The sequence below is a fragment of the Marmota marmota genome, unplaced genomic scaffold (genome assembly GCF_001458135.2).
Source record: "Marmota marmota marmota unplaced genomic scaffold, marMar, whole genome shotgun sequence".
Lineage (NCBI taxonomy): Eukaryota > Metazoa > Chordata > Mammalia > Rodentia > Sciuridae > Marmota > Marmota marmota.
Window position 1 is genome coordinate 2479468 of NW_026000140.1, and position 23066 is coordinate 2502533.

General features: G+C 36.9%; 1 protein-coding gene across 1 annotated transcript in view; it reads right to left on the minus strand.

Annotated features, from left to right (window-relative positions):
• Adamts3 (ADAM metallopeptidase with thrombospondin type 1 motif 3) overlaps positions 1-23066 on the minus strand; it is a 249798-nt gene that overhangs the window by 216813 nt on the left and 9919 nt on the right. The window contains exon 3 of the mRNA XM_048785770.1: positions 15195-15601. Within this exon, the coding sequence (XP_048641727.1) occupies positions 15195-15601 (407 nt within the window). The remainder of the gene's footprint in view (positions 1-15194; positions 15602-23066) is intronic.

Genomic DNA, 23066 nt, shown 5'->3' on the forward strand with positions numbered 1-23066 from the left:
AGCCAATCCCTAAAAAACAAATGCCAAATGTCTTCTTTGATATAAGGAGAGTAACTAAGAACAGAGTAGGGTCGAAGAGCATGAGAAGAAGATTAACATTAAACAGGGATGAGAGGTAGGAGGGAAAGGGAGAGAGAAGGGAAATTGCTTGGAAATGGAAGGAGACCCTCAGGGTTATACAGTGGAGGGGGTAGAGAGAGAGGAGAGGAGGGGAGGGGAGAGGTGGGGAGGGGGGATAGTGGAGGATGGGAAAGGCAGCGGAGCACAACAGACACTAGTATGGCAATATGTAAATCAATGGATGTGTAACTGATGTGATTCTGCAATCTGTGTATGGGGTGAAGGTGGGAGTTCATAACCCACTTGAATCAAAGTGTGGAATATGATATGTCAAGAAATTTGTAATGTTTTGAACAACCAACAATAAAAAATTTAAAAAAAAAAGAATTGTAATACATTCTGCTGTCACATATAAAATTTTAAAAAAGAAAGAAAATGCATTTTATGCATCTCAAGAAAAAAAAATTCCCAAGGATTTCTTAGTGACTAATGCTCACCCAAACATGATACAAATATCCACTTCAAAGTTCTACCAGGAAATCTTTGCCTGAATCAAATGAGAAAACCAAGGATCAAATCTGTTAAATGACTTGTTTAAGTTCACCTTGTTGCTGTACTCCGCCAGAATATGTCCATGGTCTGGGGAGATAGCACTTCTGGATACTTCCAAAGAACATGTTGCTTCCAGGCAAGAGGACTGAGAGGGGAAATTGTAGTTGTGAATAGTTAATCCAAACAGACTGACAAGGGTTGAATCAAGCTGGCTGGGATTATGACTGAGGAGGTAGCAAGGGCCAAGACAGTATTACAAACAAAAAAAAAGTTCAAATACCTTACCAGAGAAAGTGGGTCAGCTGGACAAAAACCAGTATCCAGTATTACTGCACACAAAAAAGAAACAGTTGAGCTATGAAGTGTGGCACTGAGAAAATGTTAAAAATGCAAATGTTCAGGTACCCTACAGTTACTAAATCAGAAATCCTGAGGTGATGCCCCATAATAAACTCTCCAGGAGATCTGAGAAGCCCCCTTGAAGAAGACAATGGTACTCAGCCCTGCTTAGATATTCCTCAAATGCACCATATAGGAACTCTCCCAGGGAAAAGGCTATATCCAACATCCCTATCCTAAGAAACTTTGGCACTTCCCTAACAGCCTGATCAAGGGAAATTCCTTCTGTTCTTAGTGTTTTATAAATAAATATACACACACATTCTCTTTTAAATGGTTGCATCTCACGAGGAGTCAAGCAGTAATAGCAGTTAAGTTCTTTGGTGACTTCAAGAACAGAGGATTTATTCATATTTAGTGTATTAAAAGCAAATTTTAAAAAAGAGATTGTGTTATTATAAAGTAATCATATCTCAGCACTTGAAAACATAAACACTCATCATACAGTTTCTACAATGAACACATAATGGTCACTGTGATGCTTTGATATGCTCCTTCACCAAAGAATGGATGAATTAGAACAAAACTTAGTTATAAGTCATAGAATATCAGTCCTAGAAGGAACCTCAGGAAGCATAGTTATCAGTTTCCTAATTTTAGAGCCCCAAGCCCATAAAGATTAGGAGAGCCAGTAATGAATAACTGAGAATAATAGTGACTGTTTCATGAGGTTAAAAAAAAATGGTACCCATCTATGAATGATTAAGTTATTTTATTGGGAAAATAATCAACCAGTGAGGGAGGGGGTAAGTTGAACAAATTAGGAATTTTGATCAGAAATTTTATGTATTCAATTATTAAACGGTAAGAAAAATTATTCATATTTTGGTTTGGTTTAGAAAATATTTCAAAACATAAGGTTTAACAAGTGCAACAAACAAAATCTCATTGATCTCATTGAAACTCCTGGTTTTAAGTATACAAAAAGTATAACAACATGGAGCTATGAGTACTGCACAAATCTCAAAGCACTCTCATAAATGAACACTGTCTATTTGATTTCTAATCACAGCTCATTTAAAAAAGATCTCCCTGAGAATTTTAAATCAATGGTTAGGGTATAGGACCAACGTGTCTCAAAGTCTTCCCCCATCTTTATACACCATAGTTGAAGCCAAAGGCAGCAATGAGGTACAGCTGACTAAATAGAGACAGAGATCTCATGGTGAGATTTTATCTGGACCTACATCACTATGCGTGGTCTGCTTTCTTGTTCTGGCAGCCAATTAATACCATCCACAGAGCCAGGTATGCAAAATGAAGGACTATAGGAAGCCAGGCAGGAAAGCATGAAATACTGGCACACTCTAAGCAAAATCAAATATCATGCATGTCCAAAGGAGGTATTACCCTGAGATTTCAGTCATTATGTTGAAAGCATTGTGTTTCACAGATAATGCTAAATAAAACTTTTCCCACTGTGTATGGGTTACTAACATTTGCAAATTTTCTCATTAAGTGCTATTCTCCATTTTCTCTCAGGCTACACATACTCAGGAATCTACCTTACGATGGGGTCCTGCTATATTTATATAACACCTCTGCATGCAAGAGCACAGTCTTCAAACCGTGAATATCTTCTATCTTTAAGAATATCACCAGGGACTGGGGTTGTGGCTCAGTGGTAGAGTGCTCACCTAGCATGCATGAGGTACTGGGTTCAATCCTCAGCACCACATGAATGTAAAATAAAGATATTGTGTCCACTTAAACCTAAAAAATAAATATTTTTTTTAAAAAAGAACATCACCAAAAAGAAGAAGGCCTTTCAGAAACCTCCTACATTATGGTTGGAAAATATTATTTGCTAATCATAAACCCAGCAAGGTGCCAAAAGTCAACAATAATAATGCCATTTAAGTTGTATTGTTTGGTAGTTGGAGCAAGGCACCCCTATGCCACCTCTATATCTAAACACTTTAACTACCTTTACAGAAATATAAAGAATGCTTCCTCCTAGCTAGATGCATGTTTTCACAGTAGACTCTAGACTAGGGAAAAAGGAATATATATAAGGTACTTCAGAGACCACAATCACCTAAGAAAAGAGGTATAAGATGAATGAGATTGTGAAGATTTTCACTAATAGCATATACCATCTAATGCTATTGAACTCTCTATCCCATGAAATGTCTCATGCTGATATTCATAATTTAAAATATTTAACCAAAATGAAAAACCTGAAAGGAATGATCAAAAATTGTGACTTATGCTTGGTAAACTCCACCCCAGTCAGGGTGTGGGCTATTACCCCACTAAAGGGAAATTTTTCCTACATAAGAGGTCATTCGCTAAGAGATTAACTGAATGATGTATGGTCAATTGTACAGAATCTAGGTATTATTAGAACAAGTCAATCATGGTTACTATATCTCTGGAATTATGAAGAATATAGTAAGTGGAACAAGATATTTTTACTTCACATTTCCAAGTACAATCTAAAGAAAAACTTTTATACCATAGTGATATATACATATGAAGGAAAGTAGTGAGTTTCCATCCTTAGAAGTCTTCAGGAGAGCAGAGGTTACAGTGTTCCACAGAAAAGATGATGTCAAAGGAGCCCTGCATGAAATAGTGAGATAGGTAAGGTGATCTTAAAATCAACAATATTTTTTTCCTAAGGTTTTCATTTCATTGAAGGCTGTACTTTCTACAAATTAGTTTGCAGGCTGAGTTGGGCAATTGCAATATGTTTTATTTTGTAGCCTCAGTCATTGGTATTTCATAAATTATTAAAACAAATAATTATAAGTGAGGGGAAAAAAGGCTAGGGATTTTAGTAATAATCACTGATTTCCTAGGGGCCATAGTGTGAAAACTGCACCAGTGTTCTGGGTAAGGATGTGAGCTGAGCTGACAAGCATTCCTTCCCCCCACCACACTGGAGGAAAGAGACCTCAGGAAGGTAAAATAAATCTTGAAGGTCACAAGGCTAGTAAGTGGTCAAACTGGAGTCCAGGTTAGCCTGATTCTAAAACAACACTGTGGGCACACTCAACATGAGTCATTTCCCTCAAGCATTCTACTAAAGGTTTGACTCATCGATGGCACTTAAATTCTTTCATACTGAACTCTTGTAAAGTTCCAAATCTCAGAATAGTTTGGCCACTGTTTCTCTTCATTGGTTTTACTGATTATCCTCACTACAAAAGTCCACATTTAATACATTCCAAGGGTCTCTAAAAAGTAGGATGATGTATCAGGTAGGACTCTGGAAAGACGAGGAAGTAGAGTGCAACAAAACTCTTCTTGCACCTAGACAGTAAGCACACTAGCAGAATCTGATGACAAGAGTTTGGAACTCTGGAATCTACTGAAGACTTGTAACTTCCAAGGGAAAGCCTGAATGAAAACTGTGGTTAATTTCAGTCATTTTTACCTCATAACACAGTAGCAGCTCCTAATCCCTCACCCCTCAACCCTGAAGCTGGCAGCTTGCACACAACTTGCATGAGGGAGAATGAGCAAAAGGGACCATGTTTTCCCAATATTGGGGATCTGTGCCCTGATCAAAAATTGCTTACAATCACAAAGGTGCACATAGAGAGTGGTAGCCACTGTTGGGCCTCTTCTGATTCTTCCAATGCCCTTCCCATCTGGAAGAAGTGACTTAAGTAAATGGCACACTTTTTTTCTACTTCACTTTTACTTTTATGGAGATTCAGACTTTGAACACTAAGACATTCAAAACCAACTACATGAATGAACAAAATTAAAGTGTCATTATGCATGCCCAGGGGCAGGTGCAGGCTCAAAAAAGACCTGAGAAGACCTTAATTTATGTCTTGTGCTAATCCTCAGAACTGAAACAGCCTATGATAATTAAAAACAAAAACAAGCAAACTTTTATAAAGTAAAAAATATAATTTCCATAATTTCTATTTTATTAGTTGTTATGTCTAGTTCTCAACAACAACAAAAAATCACAAGCCATACAAAGAAACAGAAAGCATGACCATGGATGGGGGGGAGGGGTGTGGATAAAAGATGCTATGCCTGAAAAACCTGATGACAAGGACTTTAAAACAATTGTCTTAAAGATGCTCAGAGAAGTAAAGGAAGACATACCTAAAAAGAAACCAATTTTGAAGCTGACAGAGACAATAACAGAAATGAAAATTCACTAAGGAGATTCTAAGGCCATTTTGAGTAAAAAGAAAAGTCACTGAACTTGAAGATAGGACACTGGAAATTATTAAGTCTAAGACATAGCGGGGGAAAGTAGAAGACAAGTGAAGAGTGCCTGCAGGGTCTCTAGGACACCATGAAGAGAACCAACATATACATTGCCGGAATTCCAAAAGGAGAGAAAGGACAGGGTAGAGAGAATAACAGTCAGAGAAACAGATGATCAAAAGTTTCTCAAAGTTCATGAGAGACATAAATACACACATCCAAGACGCTCAATAAATTCCAGTAGGATGAGCTTAAGGAGACTCACATCAAGAGAGATTATAATGAAACTGCTGAAAGACAAAGGCAGAATTTTGAAAGCAGCAACAGGAAAACTACTTCACATAAAAGCAATCCTAAATAAGATTATGAACAGATTTCTCATAATCAATTTTGGAAGTCACACACAGTGGACTGACATATTAAAAGTATAGAAGAAGTGGCTGGGGTTGTGGCTCAGCAGTAGAGTGCTCACCTAGCACATGCATGGCCCTGGTTCGATCCTCAGCACCACATAAAAATAAATAAATAAAGGTATTGTGTCCAACTACAACTAAAATGTATGTATGTATATGTGTGTGTATATGTATATGTATGTGTGTGTGTATATATATAATATATGTATTTTTTAAGTGTAGAAGAAAAGAAAATATCAACCAAGAATCCTATATCCAGAAAACTGGCCTGCAAAATGGAGGGAGACATCAAGATATTCCTATATAAACAAAGTCAAGAGAATTTGTTACCATTAAAGTTTCCCTATAATAAATACTAGTTGAAATAAAAAATAGTAAACAGTAACTTGAAACTTTAAGAAATAAATATTTCAGTAAAAGTAAGTACATGAGCAATTATAAAAGTTATTATTTTAAAGTGGTGTGTAAATCACTTGTATATACCATATTATTAAGAAACTAATAAATTTAAAACTTATTAGTTTAGGTTTCTAGAAACACAACATATAAAGATTGAATATGGAGACATCTGCAACTGAAAGGGGAAGGGAAAGCACTCTTAAAAAAAGTAAAGTTTTTATGCTATTGAAGTTAAAATGGTATAAAATTAAATAATAGTGTTATAACTTCAGGATGTTAAATGTAATTCCCCTACTATCCACAAAGAATGTAGCTAAAGAACATATATAAAAGGAAATGAGAAAACAATTTTAAGCATTTCATTACCCACCCCCCAAAAAATCAACTAAACATAAAGGAAGACATGACATTGTAGGCAATGAACAACAAAAAATTATGAAGTATATTGAAATAAATAACAAAATAACAAAGGTAAGGCCCTTCCTCACCAGTAATGAAAAGTAAATAGATTAAACTCCCCAATCAAAAGACAGAGATGGGCAGATGGATTACAAAAGAAAAACATGATTGAACTATATACTGTTTACAGGTTTACAGGACATTCACCTTAGATCCAAAGACATAAGCAGGTTAAAAATGAACAAAATGTTATCACATATTAATATCAGACAGAACAGACTTCAAATTAAAAAATACAAAACATAAAGGACATTATATGTTAATTAAACATATGTATAACAATTATGACTATTTACACATTTAATAACAGATGACCAAAATATGTAAAGTACAACTTATACAACTTAGAGGAGGAAAAAACAGATCTACAAAAAGCTATATATATCAATACTTCGTACTAAATTCTGGATAGTAAAACCAATCAAGTAAGGAAATACAAAACCTGAATAACACAAAAAAAAATCAACTACAGTTGACCCACCAAACGACATGGGGGCTAAGGGTATTGACGCCCATGTAGTTGAAAACGTTCATATAACACTTAACTCCTGAAAAACTTAACTACTAATAGCCTGCGGTTGACTAGAAACCTTACCAATAACATAATTATATATTTTGTTATACATGTGGTAAAAGAAAGAATATGGAGAGATCATTTTTAATTGTGATTTGCAATTTATCAGAGTCAAACTGCTTATCAGAGACAATTCAACACCCCAGGGCATTTTAAGCAGATAATGGCAACCTTTGAGTTCATCACAATAGCCACAAAAGTAGGCTACCAAAGTATTCAAGTAGCATGGTATATACTTAATTTCAAGAGTTGTGATTTAACAGTGAATCTTTATATTTGTTTACATTTCTCTTGACTGAGAACTCTGTTGTATACACAAGTAGGTTGTTTTTCACTATACTATTTATATATACATCTATACACACCTTTGTGCATAAAAACATATGTATGCAAATATATTTCCATATATATATACAGTTATACAGAATAGATACTATAAATAATATAGTATGATATAATGTAAAATCAACTTATTTATTAGTAAGGTTACTTTTGTCCTTGAAAATTAAAGAATATTGATCAAATTACACTACCCTTTACAGTCTACATTTTTTACTTTCTATATAAAAGTACACTATAAACAAAAAAGTCACTAACTGATATCAGAAATGCTCCCTGGATACTATAAAAAAAGAAATATGGTAATAGAATAAATATAGTGAAAAAGTATAGAAAATATTCCAGATGGAAGAAATTACAGTCCTAGGAGATTCACTAAACGGGGGCACTTAACTCATCAAACCTGAAGACTGAGGAACCTATAATGGAAAATAAACTCAGATTTTTAAAAATCAAAACTTCGTAACTCTGTGACATTTTAGGAACAAGTTCTAGAAAAGCATTTCTTGTCAATACCTCCTCAAACTCCAGAGAAAGGAGTCTTATGACTTCAGAGAAAACTTCCTCTGAAGAAAAGCAACAAAATTCCAGAACAGGGATCCTTTGCCCTTTTCTCGCCCTGAATGTCCATGCAACCCTGACAATATCAACTATACATCCCTAGTATACCTCCTTATTCTTTCTCACTCTCATATCATATCTGCTTTAGTCCTAAATTCAGGTAAACTGGACCAAGACTACTTTGGGTCTCCTGTGTATTTGTTTATTAGATCTGTAACAAAAATTCATGAAATCAACTTTCCCGTGCTTCCTCACTCAACTCACACCTGGCTCCCACCAAGAGATTCTTATTCCCCTATCCATGCCATCCCTGCCACCATTCTTAATCACTTTAACATACATGTTTATCTTCTCAGACACCTAGTAGCACAAATATCACTTCTTCCATCAAGCTTTCTACCATTCTTGTAGACAGAGATAATCTTTCCATCACCTAAACTCTCATTTCACCTATTCTAGCTATTTAAAACATTAGCCTAATACTTTGGTTTTATTTTTGCATACATTGTTTCCGGTACTCTTTTAAAGGCAAAGGTTTCCTGGCCTCAGTATTCATCAAAGCAGTCAGTATAGTGTCTTACATATACTAGTGCTTCAAACTGCTTTATTAACTTGGATCAATACTACTAGAATCAAAGAGTATTAAGTTAAACAAATAACACTGAGTTTGCAATTGGGAATCTTGAGTCTTGTGTTCAGTATATAAGCTCTCTGTGACCTAAAAGAATGATTATGTACAAAGGCCTCATGTTGATTTTGTTATGTACTACTGTTTTTATTTCAATTACAATTTACCAGAAGAAAACATTTAAGATGTGATCAGCACTATTTTCATGGTTCTTAAAGCATTTCTTATCTTGAAAAACTCATCACAGATTTCATGGCATTGAGAAGAATAGGAGACTACTTCTCAGGCCAACAATAAGAAGAATAAGCACTCCCAGGCCCTTGTTATTTTCTGTTTCTCCCAGTCTGTCCAAACAGAAATTTGCCAAACATATTTACTGTTTTCCTCAATCTTTAACATCTTCAAATTTAATTTTAAAGATGTACTATTGCCAAAGTTAGAGAAGATAATGGAAAATAAACTATAATCAAATTTACGTAAATAAAATAATGAACAGTTAAAATTTATAGTACTCATAAATAGGAATAATTTAGAGTGACTACAAAATAACTAATATAAAAATATTCTTTAAATTTGAAAAAAAACTTTTGTCCTTTCAACTTTTTCCTTTCCTACTTTACTTCAAGTCATATATTTGATATTCTTTGCATAAAGTAAGTCACACAGAGGAATACAAACAAAAAAAAAATGTTGGAAAAGGGTTGACACATGAATGATTCTAGGCATATGCAAATTAGTAGACAATGTGAAAATGATCAAGGACTATGCCAAACCATCCCTCTCCATTCTGAATAAACACAGACTGGCTGCTTCTCTGTGAAAAAGGAGGCCGGGTGGAAGATGTATGCAACAGCTCAGACCTGTCATAGGTCAGCAAGCAAAACTAGGTAAATACTGTCATCTTCCCTAGGGCCTCTGCTTGACCAAACCTTGGGTAAGGAGCAATGAGGTCATGTACTGGTTTTCCCAGACTAGTTAAACTGGAGGACTCCCATCATTCTTCATTTCAAAAGGGGCCAATGTCTACTGCTTTTTACCTTCTACCTCAGAAAACTGAAAAGTATAGAAGCTTTGAGCCTCTTCTAATCTTGCATTGCAAAAATAGCCTGGTGTCAAATCCTGGAGGTAAAACATGGCTTCAGTCCTTTATTCCTCAGACTTTCTAAGGTCATCATGTCATATAAACCAGAAAGACACAGATCTCCCCTCTGCCTTATTAATAAACAAACACATCTTCCGTGGAAGGAAAAGGTGGGAGGCCATAGGCCTTTAGAGATCGGATTCTTCTAAAAGCAGATATTCAAATGTCAACATCTAAAGATCAGCCCTCAAAAACCCTCTTTTCTAAATACACTATAAATGGCTACAAATTTGTACCTATTTTTAGTACCAAATTTCTTTTACCAGATAGGCTGACCTGAATCTACAATCATCAGTCAAATGTTCTCAATACATGCACATTGTTTAAAAGCCTTTTTAAAAAGTACCTCTGTAGCTAGACTTACTGAAACAGGCATAGCAAAAACATGTTTTTGAAGGCACCAAATCCCAACACAAAAATTTTAAGGCAAGGAACTAGGGCTGATTTTAGTAGAAGTTTGCAATAGCCTACAAAGAATTCATTTGGTCTTGTCCAAAATCTAACAATGCCTCTGACATTAGCCAGATGTGACTGTCAGATATTTTAGAAAACAGTCTCTTATTATCCCTAAGTTGCTAAGCTTAACTTCCAAAACCCCTGCTCTATTAGTAAAGACCTCTGCCAGATGCCTCAGGGAGTCCCGTAATAATTGGATCAAGGATGAGGAAGGAGGAAGAAAGACAGGAGGAAAAGCATCTTCTGCCTGTGTTTTAATCAGAACTTCCCTGAGTTTATCAGTTTTACATGTCATTTTATTAGACAACTCCTAGTAATTCATTTGAAGCAAAAATTAAAAATGTATAAAAATGTTGAAAAACTGTCCTAGATAAGCTCTCTTGATCTTAAAATCAGCCCACAAGGAAATCACTGAACCTGGGTAACCCAGGAGAGCAATTATCTAGTCAGTTCTTCAACTGTCCACCAGTTCCCTCAGATGCCAATCTAGCAAGATTAATAAGGCAATATTGTTTTAGCAAATTCAGAAAAATTCGATTTCTTCATATTTTGGAACTCATGACATAAAACCTACTAACCAAGCAACCTTTATTTTGGCAAATTTGGAGACCACAAATAGGACTGTAAGCTGTCATTACTCAGACGAGAGATTTATTGGTGTGACAAAGCAAATGGCAGGAAGAAATGTGGAAGAAATGCATTTCATTCTGGGGTGTTCAGCTATCAGTGTATTCCCACCAAGAAGTATGGGAAACACCTGCCACCAGGGATCCTCACCACCAGACTCTCACTTCAGAGAGGCAGAGAGATGAAACTTGTCAATGTCCTCCAGCCAACAACATCGGGACCACACCTAGAGTTGACAAGCTGAGTTTATTTATTACAGGTTAGCAGAGAGAACCATGAGCATCTTAGTAAGAGACTGTTAGAAAGAACTATGTTAATTAGGATTTGGGCTTTAGTTGGTTAGGTGATTTGGGGAGAAGAGCAATCTAGAGAAGCAGGACTTGGTTCTAGATTGGATGCTGTCAGAAAGTGGGGATAATTCGATGACTAAATAGCTCAATAATCCTAACCTGTAGGCACAGTGGTCTAGAACAGAATAAAGCTCTTAAGAATTCTAAGTCACTCATAAATTATAATTTTGACAAAGAACAGGAAAGGGCCAATACTAGCCAGGGACAGATATTGTTCTTGATAATACTAGGAAAGAATCTTTGTCAACTCCTTGGTGCAGGAGACCTTGTTTATTCAGAAACCACTGAATAATATTCTAGTTATTATGCATATCTTTGTCTACATCACATTTTAATCCTTAGCTTTGAACATGTGACTTGAGGGTTTTCTGTCCTCTTCACTGAAGCCCATGTTGAAGTATCTTTTCTGTGCTCACTCCATATAATTACCAGGAAATACCAGCTCCACCTGAATATTTCAGTCACTTATCTATGTCCAGAGTGCATAAAATCAGCCAAGTAATGCTGCTTGCTTCTCAAACTATCTGCAGTAAAGAAGCCATTTCTTTACTCCCCAGTTTCAGATCAGTCTTTTCATAAAATGCAATAAAAACGTTACTAGAAAAATAAAATGAAACATATGAAATACCAGCCCTATTTTCAAAATCATTATTAGACCCAACACACATACAATAACTGTCAAATTGCTAAAAATTTTTTCCTATATTTATCTAGTCATAAACCTGAGTCTACAAAGCCCACTTTGAGCAGCACTGGGATTATTATTATCATTATCATTATTATTATTATTAAATCAAAAACATTATTTAATACAAGTTAATTCAGTCTCATGTGCTCCCCATTTCAAACTCACATAGCAGCCTAAGAGAGAAAGAGGTAAGGAATCTCACTCTTGGAGATTCCTTCCTAAGAACCCACCAATCTTAAGAGTAAATACCTGTGGCTGCTCCCAGGTACAGCAGCTTCACAGGACACATGCAGAAAATCAGATCACTGAAATCCCTGCTGCAACCATTCTAAAATTAACCTAGTCAAAAGATTAAATCTCCCCTCCAGATAGAGCTTCAATGATACTCTCTTCCATATCAGAGACTCCACTCCATGCTTGCTAGACTCAGATTTCCCCATCCATGTTTTTAGGACAGAAGTGGCCATACTTTCTACTAGCATAATTTGGATTTGATTATAATCCCAGAGCTTCCTAGGGCAGTGGCTTTCTATGCCACCAGGTCAGTCCTCCAGCATTTGCATTATCTCAGTAACCCTGCTTCCCTCCAAAGGTCAAGAAGCTGAAGCTTAAGTCCATATGTAGCACATCAGAGGAACAAAAAGAGCTGAGGTAGCTACAGATCACCCAAATTTATTCATATTCTCATCAATTAAACTTCCCATTTTGTCTCTGCTAAGGTTTATCCTGACCAACACCAATTCTGCGATTTTAAGAATTCATCCCCAGTTCAATGAAATAGCCACTGTATTATCCCTCCAGTCTGTTAATCTGCTCTCGGTAACCCTGCTTCTGTTTCTGCCACCATCTGCTTTCTTCCTCCTGGCACAGGGCTGCTGTGAGCTGGAAACTAAAAGAGGCTTCCATCTATGAGCATGTTCACATAGTGAGCGCTGCCTGATGAGGCCAGACCTACCCCGTTCCTGGATCAACTCAAGACCTGGCCCACTTCCCTCTCTTTAGAAACTGTCTCATTCATAAAATCTCTCCAAAAGGTATTTCCTTAACCACAATTTAAGGTAAACATGATTCACATACATACATGAAGTACACATATATTTAATTACATAAATATCTTCAACTATTATATATATTTCAATAGCACCAGAAATTTTAGACAGTGAAATTCTAAGGCAAATTTAACCATCTTTGAGCTCCATAAGGTTGTAAACATAATTATTTCTCTTATCACTTCTGGCTTCCAACCAATACTTTTTAATTAATTAATGGACCAAAAAACAAAGACTTGCACTTGCAGTCTACAAGTCTTATACACACTTATATTATTCTAAAGTGTATATGATACCAAAAGATAACGTATCTTGATAATGAGAAATTAAGGCCTGGGGACATAGTTGAGTGGTAGAGTGCTTGCCTAGTTCACACAAGGTCCTGGGTTTAATCCCTATCACCTCCAAAAAAGAAAAAAAAAAAAAGAGAGAGAGAAATTAATAATCAATAATCCTAATTAATAATGTTTAGACACACTTAATTTTCCTTTTACTTATTATCTATGATTAAATAATGACATGTACAATAAGAAAAACACTGACCACTAAGATTTAAAAGTTACTGTGATCATCCATTAAAATAATTTATTTGCATTTTCCTTCCCTAACCTGATTTTAAAGCTAATGTCCCAAGTTTCAAATCTTAACAGAGATTTTTTTTTTATTTTATAGCATAAAATAATATACTGGCACTGAATTAAGATTGATACTCAAGCTGGGTATGGTGACGCAGACCTGTAATTCCAGCGGCTTGAGAGTCTAAGGCAGGAAGATCTCAAGTTCAAAGCCAGTCTCAGCAAATTAGCACAAGGCCCTAAACAACTTAGTGAAATCCTGTCTCTGAATAAATTTTTTAAAAAGGGTTGGGGATGTGGCTCAGTGGTTAAGCACCCCTGAGTTCAATCCCTGGTACCAAAAAAAAAAAAAAATTGATACTCAAATACTCAAAAGTATTATAAAGCAAGTACCATTTTACATAATTTATTCCTTTTATGCCTTAGAATTGAATCAAATCTTGTCAATACTTGAATCTAAACTACCTTAGTCTTCTTGTCTAGGAAGTTTTTTTTTTATTCAATGACTTAATTCAGGTTTAGTCAACCTTTCATGTAGAATGAGAAGAACTTGAGCACTTCCTTATTTCTCAAACCCCAGAAGGTAGTCCACCACCAAGTATAAAAGTACAGATTCTAAACTAATGGAATTCAAGTTGAAGACTAGGACCTGGTACCAATACGATAGTTTCCTGCATTAATTTTTAAGAAAATGCAGAACATTAGTAGTCAGGATAAGCCTGCAAAAAAGAACATCTGAAACAGAAGGAACTCATCAGCATTTGGTAAAACATACAGTGTCGTAACTCCATTGGGTTAAGCCCATATTTCTAATGGCATCAGGACAAAAGCAGAATACTCAAGGTATCAAAAGAGCAACCAAAATAGAGTAGTTATAATACAATACATAGGTGATATTTTAAGAACTCCCAGAAGCAGTGACAGAACAAAAGTAACAGCCTTGAACGCCCAGAAACAGCAACCTGACAACCACAGGAAGATAAATGGTTGTTCTTTTTGAACAAGACTTAGAGAGAGCTATGAATGGAAGAAGCATAAAACTCTGACACAATTTTCAAGTAATACTTAGACACAAAATCAAAATATTTCACATCTGTGAAGCACGTAAAAAAGAGTTGGTTACTATCGGCCTCTGCTGCAAAACTGAAAATCAATACGTGGATATTTTATTTGAACATTTTTAAAAGGATATTTATTTGAACATTTTTTAAAAAATCAATCATAACTACCACACAGAAGTACACCTCATGTTCAGAAAGTAATGCTAGTTGGGCCAATTTCTGACAAAGGATCTGCTACATTTCCCACTTCACCATTCTGTGAGAAAGCTAAAGAATGCTTTCAAAATACTTTAAGAAGATACCCAAAGTTTCCACATAAGAAGTGAAATACCATCCTTTTGGAAGAATTTATGTTTGTTTAGGAAGATTTCAGAAAGTTTTAAAAGAAAAAAGGAAATAAAATCCACCAACATAACATAAGGGAAAACAAAAAATGCTAAAATAGTTCTTTTTTGTCTCTTGGAATAACGCTTTCTTCACGTCTCAAATTAAGCCAAAGCACACATCTTTGACAGTAAAACGTTTTCTAATGCCTTTTCCTGCACTGAAAATATAACAATGAGGCTTCCTTTCCACCTCTACCTTCCAAACCATGCTGAAGACATGCTGAATTCCAAACACCTGCAAACACACACAAGAGTGCACACACACACACACACACACACAGGATGGAATGAGTCTTACCAGACCATCACAGTTGCTAATGGCAACAGAGGTTCCTGGAATGTCCATGATGTCACCAACATAAGCACAGTTAGTCTGCAAAGGCTCTTTTCTCCAGATTCTTTCTGAAGCACTTCCGGGTTGATGATTATTTATGGGGTCGGTTATATTCCCAGGCATCAGAGATGTCTCATGCCATTCCACAACAGCCCCAGGAGCTACTAGTTGAGTGTTAGGCTTTAGTCGCAGATGAAAATCTCTTCCAAATGCTGTGATGTTAAAGAACAGTTGCTCAGGGTTGGAAGACACGTCCCTTGTTGACCTCTTTTTGTGATTTGCAGAAAGAATATGGGAGAGATAATGTCCTTCTAGATTTGTGCTGACTGGAGTCACCAGCTCATACTCTCTATGTCTCTTTACTGGTAAATCTGTGGAGTAAAAAACAGAATTGTAGAACTCTGCAACGAGAACACAGAGATGGACATAACAAAGGAATAAGGTACCCACCTCACAAGGCTGTGCCACATTGGCATAATAAATATATGTCTGTAGCATCTCATAAATATTAAGCTTCGAGAACTCAAATCATCTCTCAAATGTACTTAGGTAACTCAATGAACCATTTTTTAATTTAGAAAAAAATATGTATTACATTGTGAATATTCACATTACATTTATATGTTGGAGAACATGAATATAACAAGTTTCCATAAGCTATACCTGGCTTGCTTTAAATCAATACATACCTCCAAATAACTTATTATTGGCACAAATGACATCTGCTACAAACTATTAACAAAGTTGATATTATGCAGAAAAAAAATCTGATTGTTTCATTTTTCCCTGTAGAAACTCTAGAATTTATGCTAATTACAATAAACACAGTTTGTTTCTTCTGCCATAAACCTGTAATTTTTATACTGCAGTACACAGGGCTATAGTTTCTACATATTTTTCAGTCATAAAAACCCTAACAACCACACTTCACGGGAGAGGAAACTGAGATCCAGGGAATGTCTGTGTCCAAGGTCAAACATACGTGAAGCTCAGATTTACTCCAAAGCCCATGTGCTCATTCTGCTCTGCTCTTCTATGCCCCTAAATCCTCATCTTCAAAAAATTAGAGTAGGCAAAAAAGAAAAGATAATAAATTCTGAATTGACTCTGCAGACAGAAGTTAGTCATGAGGGAACTGTATTCAAGTTTTGTGCCATATTCCTTACAAAGGTCAGATACCCCCTTGAATATGTGTATCTGGAGCCCACCTTACAACATGGGTGGCCACTGACGTGTAAACCTGAACTTCACAATCTTTAACTCATTTCCACTTGCTTAGCTGAATGGGAGTACTGTGTCAACTAGAATGCAAACACCGTTGGGAAAGAGGACAGTGGATACTGGAGAAGAAAGCAAGCAGGAATACAAAGATGCAAAAAGAAGATATAGAAAGGAAAATCTGAGGCCATGAATCAAAAGTTCTCCACTTGCATAATTCTACCTGAAGATTAGTAACGCAGTGTGTCAAAATGCCCTGAAAAAAATTATATAATTCAAAAATACTGTTTATCTATACAAATTGCATGTTTTCACATCCATTTAGAGCATGAGATCCATAAATGAAAACATGACCTGTGCTCTTAACATATCTCAATAGAATCATTATGTTCTCAGGCCATGTGCAAAGTACCAGAAGACAAACGAAGACTTTGTGCAACTTAGAAATTGTCTGTGCACATGTTTGTTATCATCATGCCACTTATAATGACCTATGTATTTCAACAAAATACTATTCTTTGTTAAGTACATAGAACAAGCAACACTCTGGTGAATATTCACCAGGCAAGGAAAGAAAGACAACCATGTTATAACAGAGTAGAGTGAAGTCTGGCTCTGGTAGCAGCAGCAGCACAATCCCTGCTACATTCAAATAAGCATCCATATAAGCCTAAGACACCCTTACAACCAAATCCATTGTGAAAACTTCTATAAATGGAACTGGACATTCAGGGAATGATCACATCATGATGGAGGAGAAAGTTTCCACAGTCAGGGATGAATTAAGCCCTTGGATGTGGACTGACAAAGCCTACCCCCAAATTAACTATAATTTCTTTGAGGACAAGGAACCCTTCATTCAGCCTGATAGTCCCAATGTCATCTAATGCAAGATTTTGTCTATGTTGGGGTTTCTTTCCAGGTGGATTTGTTTAATGTGTATTAAATTAAGACTGTAGATAACCAGAGACCTTTGCTTTGTCTACTACCCACACTGACTTATAAAACATACTACTCACAGCCCATGAGCCTGTGACTACATGAATAATCTCAGTCATTACCCTTTCTCTAACCATCAGATCACAGTTTCAAGGGAATAAGGAAACAATGATTAATTTCAATTTATGGATTTCCCATCTCCTCTGAAGGGAATTCACTTAAAATAGTCTAGACAATCTACTGATGGCTAGATTAAGTGACTGGAGATGAGAAAATTTAGGGACTACAGGGAGGCTCCCCCACACCCAAGAGGATACAGAGCCTCATGCTTACCACAAACCATACATCCTAGACTCTCTGGGACAGCTCCATTTCCCATTGTCAGACAACATGTTCTGAAATCTTATTTGAAATAAAGACAGACTATTTCTACAAATAGAAAAGATTTTTCTTTCCCAATGCTACCTAATAAGTCATTCCTAATATGTACACATAAGAAACATTTCTGAAATTAAACTTTGAACCAGTTATTCTCCAGTTGGGAATTAAGGTGATCAGGTAAACGATGCAGTCAGCAATTCTCTGGCCACCATCTGCTAGGTGGCAGTTCAGGAACTAACAGAGACTGTCCACTTGCCTGCCATTTACTGACACAACAGGACTGGGCTCTATGCTTGTTCTTGAGAATATTCCATCTCTAACATGACCATCACAGCAGTAAGTATTACTACTCCTCCTATTCTTCAAATGAGAAAACAGACCTAGAAGGCCAGACATAGAGCAAGCCAGGAGCCTAAGAAAAATCTCAGTTCTGATCATTTTGACTCTGAAGACACGTTCCCATGCTCTCATCCCCTTCAGAATAGATGAAACATCTTGCTGTCAATTTCTAATTTAAGATCTGACCTATAAAGGAAAACTACCACAAGAATAATGTTTTACTACTCACAGCTTTTAGTGCAGCTTGAAATAACTTCTGTAAAAGGCTTTTTAAAGGCAAAATGGGGGCAGTGGGAAGAAACTATCAAAAAAAATTTTTGATCTCAGATTACAATCACATAAGAGAATCAAATCATATGCAATGTTAACTTTTCACATGGAGAAATTGAGCATTTTATAGACCCAATTACTTACACAAAGCAGCAAGGTGTATGGCTGAGGAGTAAACTTCAGCATGTCAGAAAACAAGAAGCTAAATCAACTCCTCACCTCGACCCAGTTCTTCATTTTCTCTTACACTGTTTCCTCAGTTGTTAACTGGTAGTCAGTAATAGTTCCAACTCCATAGATTTGGCAAGAGGTTTGAATGAGATTATACAGAGGATTCAATAAATATTCGCTACTGCCAATTTAAACATAAGTGAGCTACTCATTACAACAATGCCATGTTTAATTTTAAGATAAGAAACTATACAATTACCAGCTGTGATGGCTGAGGGGCCAACACAAAAGGCAGGGAAAGTTTTCTGAGGGCCATAAGTTCTACAAGTGTAGAGGGCTGTAGCCACTGTAGAACCCTATTTTGGGTCACTCATTATTCAAGCTTCATCCAGATTCAGAAATTTTTTAGCCCAGTAGCATCTGTGCACAAATAGTTCATCTCCCTCTTGGTTGTATGGATTAACTGTTGGTCCTCTTACCTGAGAGCAAAACCTTCATTAGCATGTGACTTTTCAGCCCCTCCTGCCTTTTCAAGAACTGTTTCACCAATGACTCCTCTTCATTTCACCAAGTTTCCCACATTACGAGATCATCCCTCCCCACCAAAAATACATAAGCTTTCATCATATTTCCCATCTTTACTAAAAAATACTTCTGGATTCCACATCTCCCTCACTGGTATGAATGTGTCCCCCAAAATCCATGTGTTGGAAATCTAATTCTCAAATCAACAATGCTGAGAGATGGGGCCATTACCAGTTGATTAGGTCATGAGGGGTCTGCCCTCCTGTGTGGATTAGTGCTGTTGTCACAGAAGGCAGTTAGGTATCACAGGAGTGGGTTCCCACTTTCCCTCTCTCCCCCCCACAACACATGCTCTCTGGCCCTTGCACCCTCTGCCATGAGATGATGCAGCCAAGAAGGCCTCACCAGATGTGGACCCCTCAATCTTGAACTCCCAGCCCTCAAAATGGCAATAAATAAATATCAATTCTTTATGAATTACCTAGTCTTGGGGATTCCACTGTAGAAACACAAAATGGACTAAGACACCCACCTCACCTCACTTATACCTCATTCCTTCACTTCCCTTGAGAGGAAAACACTTCAGAAGATTGGCTATATCAGATCTCTCCATTCACTCTTGCCACTTTTGTTCTTTCTTAAATATATTGCAATTGAGTTCTTGTATGGTGACTGGTGACCACATGTTGTTTAAGCCAATGGTCAAGATTTAATCTCTTTACTTGCCCTATCAGTGGCATCTGACCTAGTTCATTTCTCCTTCCTTCTTGAAATATTTTATTTATCTGTCTTCTAGGACACTATGCTCTTCTGGCTCTCCCATTATCTCCCTGGTGTCCCCTTTCTCATTCTCCCTTCCTCGAGTCCCTTTACTTCCGTGGCCTGTAAACACTAAAGGGCAGCAGGACCTGGTATGTGGATGCCTCTTCTGCATCTATTCTCCAGAGCTTGGTGAGCTCATCCTGTCTTGTGACTTTGCATGCCTCTAACCCACAGTTCACCTGTCAGCTATTCTCTTGTAGATCCAATGGCCTTCAGATCTTCTGGATATTCAGCAGGCATTTCAACTTAACATTCCCAAAATTAGACTCCCAAGTTCCTCATCCACATTTCTTCCTCCTTTCCCATGTCAGTAAATGGCGACTCTAGCCTTCTACTTAGCTCAAACCCAAAACCTGACCAAACCATACTCAGCTATTTGTATATCACAACCCTGCCTTTAACCAAATTCTTTTGATTTCTACCTTCAAGATGTATCCAGACTCTGACCACTCCTCACTACCTCACGAGCTACTAACCTAGTCCAAACCACCATCATCTCAGTTTTGAATGCACGTCATTACTGAACTTGTTCTGCTCTGCCCCTTTGAGGGTTATCCTCAAAACAGACCCAGGGCAATTAAATTGTCACTCTTCTCCTTAAACCCATCCCACCAGCATAAAATGGCTCACAAGATCCTACAGCCTGAAGTTGAGAATTCTCACATCTCAAGATTTTAGACCTGTTGTTTCCTCTGCGTAAGTGTCTCCATTACTCCCAGACAGCAGCATGACTCGTGCCCTCAATTCTTTCAGGTCTTTGTTTAAATGTGACCCTCCCATTGAGGTGTTTCCTGACCACCAGTAACCATCTGTCACTTTCTGTCCTCTTCCATGTTTTTTCTTTCTCCACAAATCTTGTCACCATCTGACATCCTATAAGTATTACTCATGTTTTTGTGCTGTTTCTTTATATGAATCAGCATGGAAGCTTCAAGAGGACAGGAAATTTATCTGATCTTTCCATTACAGTTCCTCACTACCTAAAACAGAAATTGAAGTCACTCAATAAATATGTGAATGAAGAAATGAATGAATGAATGAATGAGTCAGTCAAGTCTGAAGGAGTATCTAAAATTAGCACATCTCTTCTTTTCCCTAAATAGTAATCTTGCCAGCAGGCCATCAATGATAGCAAATTGCACAAGTGTTTTTGTCATGTACTTCGAAAGCCAGAATTTTGCTTGCAAAACTTGGGTATATTTATCTCAGTTCCTGCTGACCTACAAATCAAACATTTCATAGCACTGAAGTCTTACAACTTAAGGCTACCATGAACAAAAAAAATGATATACTCATTAAAAGAGACCTCCTAGAAAGCAAATGTGGAACCCCTCATTGTTAGGAGCAGGCAGCAGGAAATTAGCCCCCACTCATCAATCCCTTTGGATATTCACAGAACCAGAACTAGACAGATCAAAAATTAAAAAGACCTTGAAAAATCATCTAATCCTTGCCTCTTTCTACAACTCGGCCATCTCAAGTAGATACAATTATTCTCTTAAGTTAATAGTGGAGGGTCATTAGCCTGCTCCTGCTCCTTGTGGGGAGAGGATTTTTCTGAGGACTTCAGGCCCTGCTCTGCCCCTGACCTCACCCTTTACTGATGAAGAAGAATGATTAATATGATTGCAAAGTCTGTAAAACATAGGAGGATCTTCAAAGTGCAGGAGCTCCCTTTTCATCTATATTCCTGGGCATGAGCCTGACAAGGAACACATGTTCTCTTCCGCTTCACCAGGGACAGTCCTGCATACCAGGTGGGTATCCAAGGCACCACTTGCCTGTAAAAGTGAGTTCATTGGGCTCCACATCAGCTCTTTTGTAAGATATTTTATGTTTACTTATATCTTTAGTTTTCTGTTTCTCAACATGTTCAGAACCTAGGCAAGCAAAGGGCGATGTTTTTATTCAGAATTTTCTCAGACATCTGAACTATCCCTAAGAAAGTGTTGTCTCCTCTGGCAGTCTAATTACAAGAAAAATATTTTTTTGGTCAGAGAATTCTCTCATATCTAAATTCCCATTCTTGAGTTTAAGTTAATGCCTTCTTTCTCCCTGAGGTGGGTAAAATAACCACTCTTCCTTGTATGTGGGCATGTGTGTATGCAAGATAGACATGTATAAAAATAGGTACAGACCCATGCAGTCAGTACACATAAACTACAACACAGGATTTAAGGAGTCAATGTTCTCTGCTTCTACATACAGGTTGAAAATCCCTAATCCAAAACCCAAGATCCAAAATGCTCCAAAATTTGGGCCTTCTTGAATACCAGCATGATGCCACCAAGTGGAAAATGCTACACCTGACCTCACATGATGAGTCACAGTCAAAATGCAGGTGCACTAAAAATACTGTATATAATTACCTTTAGGTTATGTGCATGAGATATATATGAAATATAAAAGAGGTTCAGAGTTCTTCTTGGGTCTCATCTCCAAGATACCACATTATTTATATGCAAGTACTCCCAAATGCCTGAAACTCTAAAATCCAAAACATTTCTGATCCCTAGCATTTCAGACAAGAGAAACTCAATCTAAACTTCAAGACCTTTTTGCCTGTCTGTTCTAACAACAACCATGGTACACTTTCCTAATGGTTTAAAAACTTTAGTCATTTCAGAGAGTTTCTGTCCCCTCTACACATGTCTGTGTTTTAGCATTATACCTTACATGTGATAAGGTCGAAATATGTTAAAAGAAAAAAGAAGCTGCTCCAAACCATAGCCTGAACAGGTTGGGTTTCTGTTGAAAATAACATGCCTTTCTCTCTTCATCCTTGACAAATCTAAAGCAAACTGAATTCTCATGTGAATATACAGGGTACCCTCTTGACTGCACTATTTGTTGATAACATGTTCATTTTCCCAAAGCAAGCCTGACAGTTTCCTCATTTCAGCTTCTCCCTTTGCTGATCAGCTCCACTGATTTTTTTCCCCTTATGAAAATTTCTCTGAATCACTTTTAAGTTCTCACCATCTCCCATGGAAAAGCTACAAACTCTCCACACAGAATTTTTCACCACTAAATATTGGTGGTTGAGTAGCAAAAGTCTGAAAGCACTGTGTTTGAATTCTGGCTCCAGTCTAATGAGTTCTTGCAAACAGATTATGAAAATTAAGGCTCGGAGAAGTTATCTGTAAAATAAGGCTAACAAGGAGATGGAAC